Source organism: Labrus bergylta, chromosome 5 (genome assembly GCF_963930695.1).
Source record: "Labrus bergylta chromosome 5, fLabBer1.1, whole genome shotgun sequence".
In the NCBI taxonomy this organism is placed as follows: domain Eukaryota; kingdom Metazoa; phylum Chordata; class Actinopteri; order Labriformes; family Labridae; genus Labrus; species Labrus bergylta.
The window spans coordinates 8,024,693-8,044,366 of record NC_089199.1 but is presented as its reverse complement, the minus strand read 5'-3'; the positions used below and the strand labels follow the sequence as shown (position 1 = coordinate 8,044,366).

Here is a 19,674-nt window from a genome sequence, read left to right as displayed (position 1 = left end):
GAGAGAGAAGGGGAGGATAAACTTTTTCAGGGTTTATTTGAACTTGAAAAATGTCAAATGAGTTTCACTGTTTAACACAAAGCTTCCTCTCTGACAGGAGCAAGCAATGGCAACTCCAAAAAACCCCAAACCACAAAAATTTGAATCCTCGTGTGTACAGGCTGCAGATCAGATTCAGACAGCCTTATTAATCCCAGAAGGAAAATACAGTTTCACAGCCTACAGAGTCATAGATGAAAACAACTAAAAACACCCCTAACAACAAGTAGACAGGTAGGCTGCTGGGTCGCACACAGCGGAGCGCCCCCTTGCTTCACTTTGATGAAGAAACAGAAGAGTGTCGAGCTGCTGACTGTCATACTGATTCTATCCCTTGTTATTTTAATAAAAAGTAGTGTCAAGGTAATTTATACAGAATTATATACAGATCAGTTATGTTAAAGTCACACAGAGGTGGAAATATTTTAACTTTACAATGCGCAATCTGCATACTGCACATGTCTATAAATGTCTGTGTTCGTATATTAGAGGTTTTTTTTGCAATGAGGCTTATTTTTGTAAAACGGGTCCAATTTCCCCCCAAAATGAGGTTTAAATATGTGCAACCGGCATTGATAGATAGCGCCACAGTTTTCTCTGCAGCGCACTAATGTGTGCATTTATACCCTTACATGTGTTTTGTGGATTAGACGATGTCGTTTTGATTTATTTGCGCAGGTTAAGCGGGAGCTAAAGCAGTGCTATATACCTTTGTGAATAGGTCCTTAGGAAATACTGGATGTTTGGTGAAGTCTAAGCTCAAACATTAAACAAAATATGTAGATTTGTATTATGTCTGTATTGGAAGCTGAGGGTACTTTGTTGTTATTGAGCCGTAGATAATGAGTTGGCAAAGACTGAAATTGTGTAAAATTCTGTTCTGTCATTCTGTTTTCATCCCAGTAAAGCTGTATTCATCAAGGGTTTGATACTGGAGCAAAGCACATCATCATTAGAATCATTTAAATCATTCAATGGTTTCAAAAACACCAACTCGGTTCTCTTGGTTGAACAACACGTTTGTTCAACAACAGCCATCCAACCCCACCTTCCTGTCTTTAATTCCTTTTATATCTAAAAACCTGACTTACTCTTACTTTTCTTTAGCCACTAGAGGTCCCCTGCTCACAGTCAATGTAAATATGTCGTAATAAGCTGATTGCTGTATTTTGTGAGAATGTTGTGGACTTCTACCTTCTGAGCGCGGCGTTTGTCTGCTCTCTGGTTCTGGTGGTAGATGCGACTGAAGTTGGAGACAATAACAGGGACGGGCAGAGCGATCACCAGCACACCGCTCAGCGAGCAGATGGAGCCGAAGATCTTCCCAGCTATTGTCTTTGGCACCATGTCTCCATACCTACAGAATGATGCAGAGGAGAGGGGGGTTAGAAAAAGTGGAGAAATAGAAACATGGACACATACAGAATGTTTACCTCCATCTGTTAATGCCAAGTTTCATTTTGTGCATCAACCAATCTCAGGGGGAAATGACAGGAAAGGAATACTGCAAAATAGTCTTTTCAATTTGATGAGTCAGAAAAGACGGCAAAGAAAAGTGAGGAGAGATTTTTTCATTGGACCTTGACATTGTTGGTCTCTCTTCTGCTACTGCAGACAAAGCTTAGCGCTCAGAATGTTAAAGGTCCAACAAATAAGACTACAAGCTGTTATAATGCTCTTCTGCATTTGCCCTCATGTTTTAAAACATCAAGTCTACCAGTGCTCTTTTAGTTTCATTATCCTTTAAATTCCCGCCATATGTATAACATCTGATGACAACTGTTGTTTTGAAGGTATTTAAAAAGAAAATGCACAAATTCAGAAGGCCGAAATATAGATGATTACTTGAAACAGGCTTTTATGATTGTAAAGAAACTTAACTCTTCATCAACAGACACGACAACAGAGATCAAACTGGTCGAGCAGCTCTGAGGAGTACGATTTATTTATTTAACTCTTGATGAATCTTACTCCAAATTTACTGAATTCACTGAAAAAGACGTCCTCTGTCAGTCAGGAGGCAAATAAATGACACATTTGATTCATTGATTGATACACACAGAGTTAGACCTGCATCAACAGATTTCTTTTGAGTACAATAAGGAGTGGAAACCAACATTGAGAACAAACCTAACATCATCTTTTTTTGGAAATATTCTCTTCTTTGACTTATTTACACAACCAGAAGAGATTTGTGAATAAGCTTTTATTTGGAGTATTTCTTCAGACAGCTGGTATTATCCATTTAATCTTCCTCTTAAAACTTGGAGTTTAACTGATTACTCCTCCACTAGATAAAATATCTCATCTCTTTTTTTTGACAGTCTGTGGCGTGGTGTTCAGAAGGTGGCTTAAATTAAATTTTGATCTTTTTGCTAACTGAACTGCTGCATACTGCATTTGTTAAGAGAATCAATAGTGAAACAAACAAAACCATTTTTAGGCTGTAACACGAAACAAGCACAAAGACATAATGCTCTGCAGAGTTGAGTAAGAAAGTCAGACAATAATTTTCTTGTCCCTAATAAATAAAGATCAAAAACTGCAACAAAAAAAAAGGAGCACATTCGAAAATAAATAAAGTTTCAGGTGCACGACCTCAACAAGACTTAAAAAGAGAGAGAAAAGTTGGCACAATAAATGTCCATCAAGTTTCCTTATCTGGGTAAGAGCAGCGTACAAAACAATACGGACAGGTTTGAGCACCAGGCCTTGATGAGTGCTGATGAATGCCTCGTGCTGAAACGCTTCCCTATTGTTTTTAATAAATAAAGATAGCTTTAACAATACTGCATCTAGATTAAGTATAAATCAGGGCTGACAGTCTAAATGCGTTAATTCTGAAGTGACTAATTAATCACATGCTATTTTGTCCCTTTTGGCGCACTGTAGTTAAGACTATACTGTCTTCTTGCTGCTACAGTGATGGAAGAAAAGACACTGCCTTTTGAATGTTTTTTTTCACCCAGTTGAAAAGTCAAAAGTAATAATCACACATTGAGTGTGAAATCCAAGTACAAGCTAAGGTACAGCTAATCAGACTGATGTCAATCTTTGATGTCAAGAGACATCCTCATGTTGGCATGTTGTGACCAGTTATATGCTTAACCATCGCTTGGAACAAACGTTTCATGAATTCAGGACAGCCCTAGTGTAAGAAGGGAATGAGCAGATTGAATGAGTGCTTTCAGGTTTTGATACCTTCCTTTTCATTGTTCCCCATTTTGACTCCTGTTCATCTCTGCTTCCGTCGGGCTTTGGCTAATTCAATGACACAGGTGAATGGCTGCTGTAACAGGTGGACAGAGGGACAGAGATAGCACCACTATCTATTCAGCTCAGATGGAGCATAACAAAGCTATGCCACTGGGATCCAGGGCCAGCAAGAAGCCAAGGTTGACTCAATAGCCAAAAGCTGTGGGGCATTATGACATGTAGTGGAACAAATTCATTTTAAAACACAGACTTGTAGTGCGAGCTCGTAACTGGGTGAGGAAAGACACAGAAATTGTTTCCTGGAGAGGCTGCTGACATGCTTAAGTAGTGTGATGAGAAGTGACGGGAAACAATGTTTGCTAGTGCACAACTGGAACAAGTTTCCTCACAAATGGCACTGCTTGGGTCTGAGTTGTTTATTTGATCAAAATGAACAATTTATGCCCATAAAGAAATACAGAAACATTATCTTGAAATGATATATTAAATACACTGAACCATGCTGCTTCTGGAGGTAGAGGTCTATAGAGGTAAGACAATAGCAGCTTTAACAACACATCTTTGCTTGATGATGCAGGCTGTTAATAAAAAATGATCTTCTCCTGTTGCTGCTGTGTACACAAGCCATTTTTGGCTAATAGGCAAATTTGATTTGATAGTTAATTTTATCTTGTCTTACTGGTGTGACGGCCCTCTGGCCTGTTAGGGTCTGCCTCCTTATTGTCTGTGTTGCAGGTACATGTTATTGGTAGGCAGAGAGAGCTTTTCTGAATGCACCATGTTTGGTTACTTCCTCTTCCTTTTCCATCCAACACACACACTCATGAACTACTGACTCTACTGTCATCCACATCTGTTTTTGCCATTTCATTTATGTTCTTGTAAATAAATTTGCTTAAGTAAGTGTTATTTTGGTGTCTCTCACTTTATTTGTTATGGCCTTTTAGCCGATAACGACCCTTGGTACATCATCTTATCTTTGTATAGGGGTATTCATTTTAGTGGTACTGATAAGGAGGCCACTTCTTTTATTATTTGTCCCTGGGAGACACAGAAAGAGAGAGAAAGATTGAGACAAAATCAGACAACCAAACAACAGACAGGGAAATAGAAGCAACTAAAATATGGAGACTTGTGGTAGCAATTACCAAAATACTAAAAACATTATTCATATCAACAAAAACAAACCAAAAAGATAATGTGGGTACAATTGATAATAATTGTCTTGGAATAAAGCAATTCCATAGCAGAAGGAGGTGTACAACAATGATTTATGGGAAGCTGTGAGACAAGGGAGGACAAAACTTTTGAGTGGATACAGAGTTATTTAAATGCATTGTAAGGAGAGGAAGGCATACCTAAGAGCCTGTTAAAATTTCAATTAAAAACACTTGAATTTGTCAAAAGATATTTTATTTTCTCTACTTCCCTGGCCGTTTGAACTCTGGACTTCTCTGAGTTTCCTCTCCACTGCGTTCTCGACACAATGAGACTCTTGACAGGTAAGCCCCATGCACTGTTGACCGCTGTAGCTCTCAAGGGCTGCTCTCTGACCAGACGTGGGTGGGTGATGGCTTTCCACTTCCGTGATTGTTGTTTTTTTGGCCCCAGACTCCCACTCTCCATGCTGAAGAGCGCTATAATCAGCAGACTTATCTCCTGCTTACTACCCACAAACCCAAGAGCTGAGGGATTATCACACACCCAGCCTTCTGCTCCATCAGAACAAATGTGAACAAGTTAGAGGACGTGATGTTGCTCAAATCTTCTTCTTTTAAAAAAAAATACTTTTTTTTAAATTAATTTTTAATTCTCTTAAGTGGAGATGTGCACAGCTGATGAAATTAAACAAACTCAAAACTGAAGCATCATTTCTACTTCCCATTGGTTTGCTTTCAACTTCTCTAAGATGGTCAGAGTTAGCTAGCTGGTTATGGGAGACAAAAAATGACAATGCTCCTTTTCCTTCTCTTTTAGTAAGGATCATGAACTGTTAATGATTCTAAATGTGTACCTTGGACATGCAGCTTTGGTCTCATGATAATAATACCTAGAATGAGATTGTGTTTTAACATATCTCGTTTCTTTTTAGGAACTGTTTTAGTGGGAAACCTTTCTTGAAAAGAAGAGTTAGGCAGACAAGTTTAAACCAACTCCAACAACAATATCTAAACCAATGGATTGTCTAGCTAGCTAGCTAAAGTTGTCCTGCTGGTTGAAATGGGAGGCCTGCTTGTATCTCCTTTGTATAAAATGAAGTGTGCAAGAACTTTCACTACTTGTATTCAGGCCTTATAATAATTTTGATTAAAAAAAATTGCCGGTCAGTTTAAAACCATCTCCAACTAATGCAACTCAACTAAATAATAAGAAGTCTGACTAGCATGACAAATGCTAGTAAACAATGCCATGCTGGTTAAACTAAGAAGCCTTTTTATACCTCTAAATGAATTCAAGCCCTATGTTTAAAAAAAAGAAATATTTTTTACTAAGTAATCAGCCTTTGATGTGATTGTAAACTACATTATGTGGCCAGGACACTTTTTGTGAATGAGATTCTTAATCTCAATGAGACTAAATACATTTAATGTAAACATAAATAAATAAAGTTGAGCAACAGGGGGTTCAGCAAACATCCTATTAATGTAGATCTCAGAGTTGTTACTCGTGTGCTGCAATAGAAAACATATTCTTGCTTTTCTTTACACACCAAACTCAATTTCAGAACCACTTCTTTTTTCCCCAAGTAGCCACATCCTTTGAAAACTTGAAAGCAGGCAGATGTGCTCTGTTCTGTATCAAAAGGAAGCAGAGTAAGAAATATGAACAAGCCATGGAGATTTGACCACAGGGCTTGATGTAATACTCGCTGAGTCCCAGACAATCAGACAAATGGTTTCACAGTTTGCTCCGCTCTCTTTCTGTCAGCTGATGAGAGATGACATCCTCGCTGCATCTCTGACTGTTTTTCATAATGTTTGACACTTGAATGTGAAGAGTCAAACATCATTCCAACAGTGATACAAAGAGAGATTTAAACTTTGCTTTATGCAGACAGCAAGTTCACAATATTTTGATGAAATGTTAAATGATGAATGGTTAGTATGATTGCTTTCATGTAAGAAACAAAGAGGGTTGTCCTTTCCTTTAATTCAGAGCCGTCTCCCAAATCACATTGCAGCGATTAACCACTTTCTCCCATTGTAAATTCAAATGTACTTTGTAATCAAAAGGTCATCTAACACAGACCAGACCGGCTTTTTTTTACAGCTCTAAAAAAGTGCTTTAATTATCATCTGCCATTAACTTGTGTCCAGATAATTACCCATCATTTAATTAAATCATTCTTTTGCAGAAAATGACCTGCCCCTTCCTGAACTTTGCATCATTTATTATGGCTAATAATATTCATTTTGAACCGGCATTCAGACCAATTTTGTGGCCTTCAATGAATAACCACCGTGCAGTTATTCCAATAAAGCCGTGTAATGACAGCGGCAAGAAGCTCACGCAAAGACTTGCATAGACTCACTGTAATGTTTAAATCTCGTGATGTTTGATTCTGCTGCTGGTTTTTAAAGCGCTGAATGGTTTAAGGCCAAAATACATCAGTGACCTTCTGATTAACTAAGAACCATCCAGACCGCTCAGGTTGTCTGGTACAGGTCTGCTCTCTGTCCCCAGAGTCAGACCCAAACACGAAGAAGCAGCATTCAGTTTCTATGCTCCTTATATCTGGATCAAACTCCCAGAAAACTGCAGGTCTGCTGAAACTCTAAGCTCGTTTAAATTGAGGTTGAAGGCTCACCTGTTTACCGCTGCCTGTCATTAAACAATTTTAATACATTTATTTTAAGATTTTAAACTATATCTCTGCACTTAACTTTTAGGCTTATTATTATTTCAATTTTTTATATAACTCCTTTTATATTTTAGCTTCTTGTTTTTACTGCTTTTTTTCTTAATTTAAATTAATTTGAATGATTTCTTTCATTTTAAACATATTTTCAGATTTAATTTTCTCTGTGATTGTGCATTGTTTGTTTTAGTAATTTTATTTTTTTCTATTTTAATGTTTCTGTTTCCTTTTGTATTGATGCTTTTCATGTTCTTTTGCTCTTGAAAAATAGATTTTTAATCTCAATGAGTTTCTTTACTGATTAAATAAAGGTTAAATAAAAAAATAAAAAAATGTCTTGTGTGATGCACTTTGAATTGCCTTGTTGTTGAAATGTGCTATTTAAATAAACTTGCCTCGTCTTCTTTCACTGAAGTTTTAAACCCTGAAAAACAAAAAGTATGCAATTCTGCAACTTTTCCAAGCTGCCCCACTTATAACCCCATTACCTTAATGCTAATAACATTTAGCATTCTCTTGTATTTTGTGACGCATTCTGCTAATACCATGGCTATGTTTTGAATAAACAAATAAACAGAAATACATTTCCATCAGTTTCACACAGCAGTGTGAAATGTCAAGAGTAAGAACATTTATCTCATTCTCATAATTATGAGTAATTAGTGAGTCAATGAGAGTCAGACACACAAACATCAATATTTGTGTATGAATTATGCAAAAGGCTGCAGGTCGGTAAGATGCTTGTTTCCCTGATAAGTAAATATGGTGCATGTGTTTACAGGACTGCAGCTGGTAACCTTTTAGAATCAGTACACTGATAAACAGAAATAAACAGTCTGCTATACAGTTAATAAGGCAAACAATGAAGTGTGCAGAAAAAGCCTGCAAAAGTAGTTAAACGATGCAACAAGGCATGAAACACAACAGTAGGGCAATTTCTGCGGTAAACGTTTTTCTACTTTGGCATTCATTACTGAGCTTTTTCAATCTGATACACTTTCAAACCAAAGCTAAGCAGCTGGAAAAATCAATTGTTGGGGAGTTTATTCAGTTGTGTGTTTTTCCTTCCCCGTCCCTCGCTCGTTTTGCTCCTGATTAAAAGAAGCTCTGTTTTTGGTTACTTAACACGTGGAACAGTGTGTTTCTGATAGATCTCTGATGGGCATCTAATAAAACAGAATGGGATTGGATGTGCTGCATCCAACAGGGGCGCCGACATCAAAGCAATCAATCTGGCTGAAGGATTTCTGTTTAAGCGAGGCTAAATTGAAAGCAGCAGCGTCAAACCGTCAAACCTTGCAACAGCTGTGATGTAGAACATTAAAAACTGTTATCACAAGAGCAGCTAAAGGACAAAACACTTTTTTTTTCAATCAAGAGGGACCTCTGCTGATCCTGCTTTGACAGGAGCTAAGAGCTCACTCTGTAATTTGTCATTTTCAGTCATTTCTTGAAGATTGATCACTGGTATGAAGGTACCTGAAAAGGCTCCGAAAACCTATTTGTCCACGCACATGCAGGCACGCACATATACACACAGACAACCACTAAGTGTATCTTTAATACCAAAATACTTCAGCAAGTGGAAGTAAAGGTACCACACTTCTTACAGCAGTTATAGAAAGGAATCCTGTCATAGTGTAAACTTACAGAAAATATCAAAATGGTAATATTTTACCTAAAAAGAAATAGTTTTTCATATTTTTTTGTAGTTATTTGTATGTTAAATTTAATTCATGTCTGCAGTTTGGCAACAAGTCAATATGTCAGATGGATTTGCAAAAAAAAGGTCATTCTGTGACATTGTTCGTGGTATTTCTGGACAATTTTTTGTGCTCCTTCTGCAGTTTACTCACTAGCTCTGAGTTAGGAGAAGAGTTTTGAAAGTCAAACAACAATTAAGCTGTTTTCTGCTCTCCATGTGGTTAATATCAACTTTGTCTGACAGTCTCTTTCAAACATGTAGCCGATATTAGCAGCCACGTTTCACAACCTCTCTTTCTGAAGGACTCAGGAATGTGGATTAACATCTTGGTTACTTTTTACCAAGAAACAAAGGAACTGATCAATGATTTAAGTCTCCCTCTCAGACAGGCTCTGGAAGACAGGCTATTATAAACTTTTACAACACCTTGGGTAAACAACCAAGCGGAAACAGAACACTCTGCTATGTATGAATTGACCCCAACGACATGAACTATGACCGAAACCAGTCTCTGCAAAGTCGTAAAAATTGACCATCTGTTGAAGGACAGCTGAAGAACTGATTAAACCACAGCGTTCAATTCTGCATTCAATGAACATTTATGTCTTTCTTCATCTATATATTTGTAATGGTCACATTGAATATATTGTAATAATCTTTTTAAACTCAAAATCTAATGTTCAGAATACCAATAAGAGTTATTATAGTTTAATAGGAATTTGACGTGGCGCACTATTGCCATCTAGTGTTTCCATTTCCATGAATACGTAACCTTCATAATTATACATTTAGACGTGTTATAAAGCATACTCTAGCTATAGAAGGTGTTATTTAAAGACAACAATTTCTTTTCCTACTTTATCAATATGTTTTATTAAGAATGTTGACTGTATAACATGATTTTGTTCACATACAGGCTGGGATTAACTGAGGATGCTCCCAGGTGGTGTGATTTTCATCTCAACATGAATCTGATAGAAATGCATGTCTAAATATATGACGTGAACCTACATCAACGTGGATCTGATAGAAAAAATATTGAAATGAATTTATGGTGATGTATATATGTTTAGATTCTTATTCTTAATCTTATTGAGTAAACTCGGTTTAAACAATTGTCTTCCGGTCAGAGTGGGAGTAACCCTTGGGCGGCCCCGCTCTCTTGCAGCTGATAAAAGTTCAGACTCAGCTCAGATCTTTAGGTTAGGTTCTTGCTTCTTGCTCTTGCTCACTTCTCTTCGGACTTTAGTTCAAATCACCTTAAGACTTTTAAGTTTGCGCCGTAGAGAGACGAATCTCTGCTGAACTTTTATTTTCAATGCACATTTTTGAAACATCAAACAAACGATTTTTGGATTCATCGAGATGGCCATCAGGTTAATCTGAATTGGAAATTGACGTATCAAAAGACTCTTTAATATTTTTCCTGTTGGATCCACTTGGAGCTGATGATGACACAACTACGACGGCTGAACTGCCATTCCACCTCCATCCTAGCTGCATCTAATCTGGCCCGTGGACCTCTCTGGGACTTGCTGGAGACTGCTGGAGACTGAAACGCGGGACCAGCCGGCGGAGTTCAATCGAACACACCTCACAGTAAAAGTGTTGGTTCCGCATTGGCTGTTGAGAGATTAAGTCGTGAGTCGTGTCTATTCAGAGCCCCCTTTAAATCCAAATAGAATCCCAAAATTTGTTTATTAACTTTTTCCCCTTTTGATCATTTGCTGATTAAGTCATTCAAACAATACCGCGTCTTATCTCGTTACTAAATATATAATGTCACCATACGTTATAATTGCATTACCCTGATCATAAGAATCACATTCTTTATCTCTTTCATCTATACCTTATTGTTTACCATTTTAAATTTTACACATAAAATTCAGAACTTTGTCTGTGTGTTTTCTGGTTTAACATTTCTAGAACTTACTTCTTTCAAGATATGAAACTGACTGAATAATTAATTAACTTATACAGTTAAAGTTCATTTCTTCCAGTAACAGAAAGTGGTGCTCCAAGGTAAATTAAAGATATAATATCTTAATAAATTAATTACGCTACAAACATAACTACATGTTCTATGAATTTGTTTTCATTTGCCATATCAGCCGGTTCTTTGATTTTACATGGTGGGTCAGTGGCGACTCCCTGCACACTGATGCTAATGGTTGGTAATGCTACAGCTGAAGAGGGTCCCAGAACTGATTGATTGGACCTTTTGGAGCCGTTCTTTGGAAGTCTTTTGAGGTATAACAAATAAGACAATTACTCAAGGACGCTGAGCTGAGCATCTAGAAAAGACATCAAAAGGGATTTTGAAGAAAACAAGGAAAGACAGAAGAGAGAAAGCTTCCAATTTGTAGAATCTATTTACAAAAGTTCACTTAACCTCTTTAACACACCACAAAATGTCATTCTGCCCCGTGGTCCCTGGCTGCAGTACAAAGCTTTAAAGGAAGATTGTGAAGGGCAAAAACTTTAAGTTGATTTTACTTTGTACAAAGTTTGAGTTCATTACTTGTCAAAAAGAATGACATTACACTCTGTAAATAGTGGAATGCCTCCGGTGTCCATCTGGTTCAATTGATTTGAAGCTGACAAACAAAATGATGGATTTATTGCTTTAAGTCACTGGGGATTCTGCCGATTCGTGGATAGTTTTTCAAGCTATTTTTAACAGAGTGAAGAGGGACAACTATTCACAAAAACTATTTTTGCTATTATAAGGTAAAAAATATTTGAAAAGCTCCTAGATTTGGCAATTTATTTATTAAAATAACAAACAAAATAAAACAAGACTATATTGATATGAAAAGGTGAATGATTTGCACATGCAAAGTTTTAGTACTGAACTTGCTAAACAATGCCTCAAGCCTTTCACGGATTAACCAAAACACATTTGTATAAATCTCTTAAATGTGTGCTAAACTGCAGAATCCTGATTGCTTTTTGTGACACATTTACATTTGCTGTGTGACACTGCAGGTTAATGGCAGATCCATTTGCATGACATTTGCATGATGTTTTCATAATCTGCCTCCAATCTAAAAAGTAGCTCTAATATGCTGCAGGGATGAGTGTTGGATAATCCCATTGTAGGTACGAGTGCAGAGTTTGGAGAATGTCAGTCCACTTCCCAGACACTTAAACAGTCACTCAAACAAAGAGGCAACAAGTGGACATGTGAGGGATTTAAATACACAGAAAAAAATAATGTAAGAGGCATCTAAGAAAACAAACAAAAATATGAAATGATCGTGTCAATTACTTTCAAATGACTGGTCTTACTTTAATCTATGTTTATTCTATATTGTTAGCATTACATAGTAAAGACAATTCAATTTTGCTTACGTCATGGGTCCATTTGTTCTATTTGGACTCACTGCCAAGTCTTCATCACCACTATAAGACAGTAAAACACTAGCCTACACTTAAACTTACATTTCACAACCACTGCAGCTAGCAAACAGCAGCAGCGCAGTAGATAAAGTGGCTTTAGTCAGAGCTACGTAGAAATAAGCTGTTTTAAATTTTGAGCTGCTAAGTAGCTGCTGCTAACTTTAGATTTGTGTTAGATGCTCTGCTTACAGTAAATATCTGTTGTCATTCCTCAGTGTTAGCATCATAATCTGAGGTCTCCTCTTCTCATACAGAATAAAAAAAATAAAAAAAAAGGAAAAACACTGAAAAATGTTATTGCACGTTCAAAGTTTTGGTACATTACCTGTTAATCCTTACATGAACCTTGAAACCACATAACTTTTGGAGGTTCAGTGGTTTCGGGTTGGTTATTATCATTAGTTGTTAGATCTTTTGTCTATACACAAAATAGACATAGTTCCCCCTTTAAAAGTTGATGAAGCAAATATGTTTTCAAGCAGTAACCTATTTCATTATTCAGGAGCCGTTAAGCATTCAGTGGACCTGTTCATGGACTTCCAGTAAATGGAAATCCAATACTGCCTCTACTCTAAAGTATATTGTGGACTACACTTGGGCTGCCCCCACAAAAGCCTATGACTCCAGTCATCAGTGGAGAGACCTGATTAAAACTGTTTGGTCCACCCAGTGTCCACACTTTTGGTTTAGTTTATTAAGCAATGGAGGAGAAACAAAATGGAAGGATTTAAACAAACCAATCCTCAAAATGACCTTTTGGTCTTCATCAATATGTGTTTTTCTTAATCTCAAGTCATACTGTTTCCCTTCTCAAACAAATAGACCCTGGTATTAAAAATGGCACAAACACTGAATAAATTGTTTTCCACTTCTGTATTGGGGCTGCAGCGAACTGAGTCTTTCTCTGATAACTTTTACTGCAGACTACCAGTCACTAAAAATCTATCATCCTGTACAGCTACACAGTCAAACGAAGGACAATCTGACTTAAAATACCAAGAAATGTATTCACAGTATCTGTACTGTTTGTTTCTATTTGTCTGTATCTGCCTAGCCCATGCTAATGTCCTGTAAATGTGTTTGTCTTGATGTGTCATGACTGTGGTTTATGTTTCTGCAGAACAGGAACCTGCTGGAAACTAGTTTTTTTAAACTGAGTCAGGCCCGTTAAACTGTAACTTAATGTTACTTTTAAACTTTCCGGTATAATAAATGAAATGAATGAATAAATGAAAGTTGGCTGTAAAATAGAATAAATAGACAAAGCTTCAGAGGAAATGATGAGCCGGGTATACATGGTTTCCACCTAGTCCTGAGAGAGATATCTGGCTCTCTGGCTGCTAAATGTTTCAGCTAGTTTCTAACTTTGTTGGTTTGCCATTTGTAAGCCTTTGCATATAAAATAACTGCCTGCTGTGATGGGAAATGAGCTAAACAAAATATATATGATCAAGAGCTGCAGGAAATGCAGACTTGATTTTAATTTTGTCAGATTTGCCAATGCCTGTCCAGATATCAGAAATTAAACTGAGTATATTCTTGATGTTACCAAAATATCAAATAAAAGCACAAACCATTTTTTTAATAAACCACAAATGCTTATTTTTTATTTCGATTTAGATAAGAGCTGCCTCAATCACATTTGCTTCTTAATAATGTTGTAAAGATGGAATAAGTGATGCACATGTTGAGTTCAAACTTCTCAGTGAGTAGAGTCAGATCATTCAGGGTAACATGAAACACCACTTCACACGCTACGTTTCCTTGCAGGTGAAGCGTTCACAGGTCTAGCACCTCTCTCTTCAGCACCTCCATGATGTTGTTCTTTGTTCTGTTTCACACCTCAGAAGATATTTATGACTCTCTTTGCTTCTCTCATCAACGCAGAGCCGAAACAAAAAACAATCTGGAGTAAACCTAAAGAAAACTGAACATGAGCTAAACAATGCCTGACCTTGCCATCGTTCCAGAGGGACTGCTGGGGTACACATCATGTTGTATTGATATTTACACAGAATCTTTACTTTTTTCTTGTGAAGAGGAGCAGGTGAGGAGCTGAAAACAACTGTACCAAGAAGGACAAGAGCATAGTGAGGTGGGGTGAGATTAAACAGGATAAGGATACAACCTGAAGTCTGTTATTACACACACAGGCATGTGAAGGATGTAGGATATTAGACCATGTGACCTGCTGCCACTGCAGAGAAAGCCCCATCCATCATGACCTATGTGTGCTGTTTGATTTAGGGGTGGATTTACCTCAATGGGGAGAGTTAACATCAAGGGCAAACTGTCCTGTTACAGAGGGCATGCTGGAAAATGACCCAAAATAATAATGAGTATATTTCAAAGCATGAATAAAACAAGTTCAGCTGAGGTTCATTGGTGATCAAATGATGATGTGTGAGAGACCATCATCTGCACAATATGAGGACATTTTAAAACAGTGAATACAGATTATTTTTTAACCTGTATTCCTGAAGGCAGGGTTTTCTAACAAACATATTGTTTGTTTTCAAATCTCCTCCTATACACAGTGCTAAAGTTTACAGTGGAAGTGCTGGAGCTTCACTGACTTTTGTGTGGCAAATATTTTTCTGTTTTGTCTTTCTCTGCTGGTCTTTAGAATTTAAGCAACCTGCCCCTCTTTGAGCTGGGCTCTGTTGTGTATGTGATGTGCTGTAGAGATGCATTGCTGTAGGTATTAAACCGACTCAAAAGACACCAAAGTGTATCCAGGCAGACACAACCCCCCTGACTTAGAGGGAGAAGGCCCAGAATATAGAGAACAAATCAAGACCATGGGGTACCAGGGGGATCTAAGGTATGGAAAGAAAGAATCCAGATCATGGCAGGGTGGGAACAAGTTCAGATAAAAGCTCACGCAGTGCAAAAACAAAGCAAGAACAATGCCAGGGAAAGTTAAATCTAGTGCAGACCTAAAGTCAGATCTATTTAAAAAAAAAAAAAAAGACGTGCAAGTCAAGACCAAGTCAAAGGTAAGGTGACAATAAAGCAAATCTAAGCTGAGCCAGGGCAGGAATGGATCAGGACTAAGACAATGGCAGGATGACCCAGAGTCTGGATTTAGCCAAGCCTTGCTACGAGAAATCAAGACAAAGTCCATGTAAGGGCAATAACAAGTCAGTACATTTTCCTCTGCATTTAATGTAGAGGCAGGCGGAAAATGAGTTAAACCCGGAGCCAAAGCATGTTAAAAAAAATTAGTCAAGACCATAGACTGTAAATATTACTGGACAAACCCTGACCCGTCTGTTACGTAGGCAGCAAATGAGTCCAATTGACGGCCGCATCCATATTGGATTTGTAGTCTCAACCTAACTTCGGATCAACCTAGCAACAGCAGTAAGGCGGGACTTAACTCCGCCCATTGAATAAATATTTCTATATAAATGCACTCCTTTGTGTCTACTTATGAGTATACATTTTAGATTTGAAATGACAAGACTAAAATGTGCATTAATGCTCAACTCAATAGCTAAGGGAAGGAAGTCTACTTTTACACAGCTTTTTATTCTTTTGACATTTTTTTTTTACCAAATACTAATGCAGTTCATTTCTGAAAATGGGATGGAACAGAATCATTGCAAAAATATGCCCTTAAACACAGCCCCAGTCTTAAATCAAGATACATCGAGAGTAAATAAGATCAATAACTTGTGAATAAAAACACAGTTAAAAATGATTTAGAAATGTAGTCTTGCCTGATCAATATCACATAATATCAACTTCCCCCATCTAAACTGGACAAAGGGTTTTAAAATGGGATGAAAATGGTTTGATTGCAAGTTGTTTGGAGGAGATCTATTATTATTTGAGCAGCTGAAGCATGAATATAGTCTTCCAAGGTGCAAACCCTCCCCCTCCTCCTGAAGCTTGTGGAGCTCCTTGATGTACTGCCGTCTTCTCTGTTGGCCATCTTGTCTCACCAGAACTTTGACTGTTGAAAAGTAATTCTGAAGAAGCTTGAGCATGTGACATGGATCCAGGAGAACATGGACTTTTAGTGCGGGGTCTTCAGGATGGCAAAGAGCTATTCAGGATTGGAATTTTCCTTTGTAACAATTATTTCATGAATTCAGCCATCTTGAATCAATGCTCCTTTTACCATCAATCAATCAATCAATCAATCAATCAATCAATCAATCAATCAATCAATCTTTATATGTAAACCCCCAATTCGTAACACGTTATCTCAAGACACTTTACTAAAAGCAGGTGAAAGACCCTAATTTTATAATAATTTTAACCAGTGATTTTTTTCTTATGCCAACTACATAGCAAACATGTTTAAGTTGATAAGATTTCAAAAATGTTTCTTTAATTGAATATCTAACACCTGCTTCAGGAATGATTGGGTGATTGAGTGAGCTGTCGGCATACACAAACACTTGGGTTGGTTCCATTCCATAAGGGCTTTAGGAGTTTGATGAAAATAAAGGGATCCTATCTTTAATTTCTTAAGCAGGATAGATTTATTTTTATTTTTATATTTGAAGTGGAAACATTCCAACAGCCTTAAGGTCTTTATATGCAAGTCTTTATTCAATAGTTATGTAACATCATGAATGACTCTATCCTTGACCAGCAATTTAAGCCATGCACTGATTTTGCGTCAGCAAGACATTTTTGGCATTTTGTTCTTTATTAGCGTATTGCTTCTTCATTTGTGTCTCTGCATGGCTCTAACATCGACAGCTGGGATAGACATGTTTCCTTTTTTTTCTCGACCCTAGTGATGCAGCTAAATTTGTAATGATATCATCTGTTCTTTCAATATTTGGGTGACATTTTCTGTGTGAAAAAAAAGGGTTTGCCAACATGTGTGTTTAGAACTGGAAGCCTCATATCATTATTTTAGCAATGAGGAATATGCCAATGATCAAATCTTGTATTTGTACTTGAACACACAGCACCTGCTCATGGACAGGTGGCATTCCTGCTTGAGAAGAAGAACTTCATTATTTATTAAAGAAAAGCACCAATACAAATTATAGTTCTGTATACTAATTTGTATGGCATAGAAGAAGAATCAATTCATTTATTCATGCTATTCATGCCTTAACAATTGGATTTTAAGGTTTATGTTTTAAAAAGGGCCCGACGTATTTGGGATTTCGGGTTAGGGTTAGGCGCATAGCTGCGATAAAATTGGCTGATACCTATAGTCACTGGATATGCTAATATCGGCCGATATTATTGGCTGAACGATTTATCGCTCTGGGTCTAGTTTTTAGTATTTAATCTAATCTGAAAAACCACAAGGTTGCCTATAAACAATCCTTATTTCCAACATTCATGCAACAAACCCTCAAAGAAAAACTTAAATATTAAAGAAAAACAGGAAAACTTAGTTTTAAAAGGGCCATATCTGTAATTCAAACTCACCAAAAATGTATAATTCTGCATATTTCTTTTTCCTCCACCCTCATTTTAACTCCACTTCTGTTTTTTGGTTCTATTTGTTGAGGTTGCCTGGATTCCTCACGTAGTTTATCTCTGTGCTGTCAGGCTGGTTTCATTGACAATTTCAGCTGCACAATCATCAGGCGTAATGAAGCGTAGTGTCCTGTGAATGTAACAGGAAACTCATGTTTGTCTTTGGTGTTTCACTCTCCTGTAGAGATGTAGCGGCATCTGCAGCTCAGAGATGTGCTGAGCAGCAGAACGCTCAGATACAATTGTGTCTCCGTGCTGAGCACGACAGTGTGACTGGCATCGACTTTCTTTTATTGTGATAAAAAGATGACAATAAAACATTAAGCCTGCTGAACTTTTGCATTTCAGTAGATGTAAACAGTACCGTTATGTTGCAAGACTCAATTCTAAACAGAGCTATAAAATAAAGCATCCTCAATGGTTTTACTTCTAAATCTTCCTCATTGTGAACTGAGGATTTATAGTATTAAACTAAATTATAAGACTTCAATGCAGAGCAGACAGACTTATCCAGGCTGAATAAGTTGCATTTTGTATGTTTGGAGTGGTTTAAAATGATGAAATACAGAGTAAATCTGACCGAATGTTTGCAAAGAATCAGTGAGCGTTTTAATCAGGAGCTGATGTATTTCAGTGTAAAGACTTTAAATCCTGTCAGTATAAAAACTTCTTCCCCTCGCTTATCGAATGAGACCAATTATGAGAGGTTTTTCTTTGTACTGAGCCATTCCAATCATAGACATGCTGCACCACTCACCCTTATAAGAACTACCCGGCTGATTTGGCTCAATAGCTGCAGACTGGAGAGCCTATTTCAAACATGTGAAGCCCTCTGTTTTATTCATGCTAAGGCCATAGTTTCACTTCAATACATGTTTGAGTTACTGTAAAACCAAAGTTACTTCTGCACATATTTCCTCAATAAATACATCATTGAACAAGAAATTACTTCTCAAGAATAACGTTTGGTTCACATGTGACCTTTCTCCCTTTTTATATTCCTACAGTCAGGAAGTATTTCCACTTTTGAATAAATATCCACTTGTACATTTGAATTGATGTTCACCATAAACTTTCCAACATGATAGTTTGGGGCATGTGGTGAGTGTCATATTGGACAAGAGCAGCCATTATGGCAGCAAAGGATTTAACCAACAACCAATTAGTTCCTCAGTCATGCTTGAGCTCTGCTTCTATTCCTCTTAGTGTAAATATTTCCCAACAGGTTTATAAAGAACAACCTCCGGTCTTAAAAAAATGAAGCCAAAAAATCCTGCAGCTTGATGAGGGTCCACTTAAGGCTGGCTCAAGGAACACCAAGAGTCACATACACACACTACATCCAAAAAAGCCTGTTTTTACAGCATAAATAAACATGTCTACAGCCTGGTACAAAAAACAAAATAGGTCTGATTAGTTATTGTCATCACTGGCACACCCTATAAGGGACATTGACAGGTGGGTGCGATGTAATAGTTTGTCAGGAAGCTTAAAACCCTCCTCAGCTCCAGCTCTCAGCCTGTCATTGGGTTGACTGAAGGTTAGGCTGAGACAGCATTTCCAGCATGGCGGCTACTGCCGATGAGTCTCAGGAGCCCTCTGCTGTAACAGATGGCTGACATCACTCAGGCTTTGTCCATTAATATTTACTGTCTATGATAAAAATCAGCTGTAACTCTTGATGTATGGTACTTGATTTTCCTCTACCATCACTGAATGGAATTTTAACCAATTAGCATTGGAGCTGGCAAACTTTCCTACTTAATCGTATCATGAGCGAGGAAATAAAAAAGGGGTATTTAATAAGCAGGATGTTCTGCAATGTTATTCCCTTCATAATGGGCCATTATTACGTGATTGAGTGCTATCCCTGGTGCAATAAAAACTTGACACTGACTTTGCAGAAACAAGATTGAATTGACGTTATAAATAAAGTCATGTGTAAAGAAGTATCAGGATTTGGATTGAAGCCTACACACTACTGAAAAACCTG

At 37.4% G+C, this 19,674-nt stretch overlaps 1 protein-coding gene across 2 annotated transcripts in view; it reads right to left on the bottom strand.

The window, feature by feature from the left end:
- The window catches only part of LOC109986197 (potassium voltage-gated channel subfamily D member 3-like), a 94,024-nt gene that overhangs the window by 18,166 nt on the left and 56,184 nt on the right, over positions 1 to 19,674 (bottom strand). For both annotated transcript variants that reach the window (XM_065954664.1, XM_065954665.1), the window contains exon 3: positions 1,234 to 1,396. In XM_065954664.1, the coding sequence (XP_065810736.1) occupies positions 1,234 to 1,396 (163 nt within the window). The remainder of the gene's footprint in view (positions 1 to 1,233; positions 1,397 to 19,674) is intronic.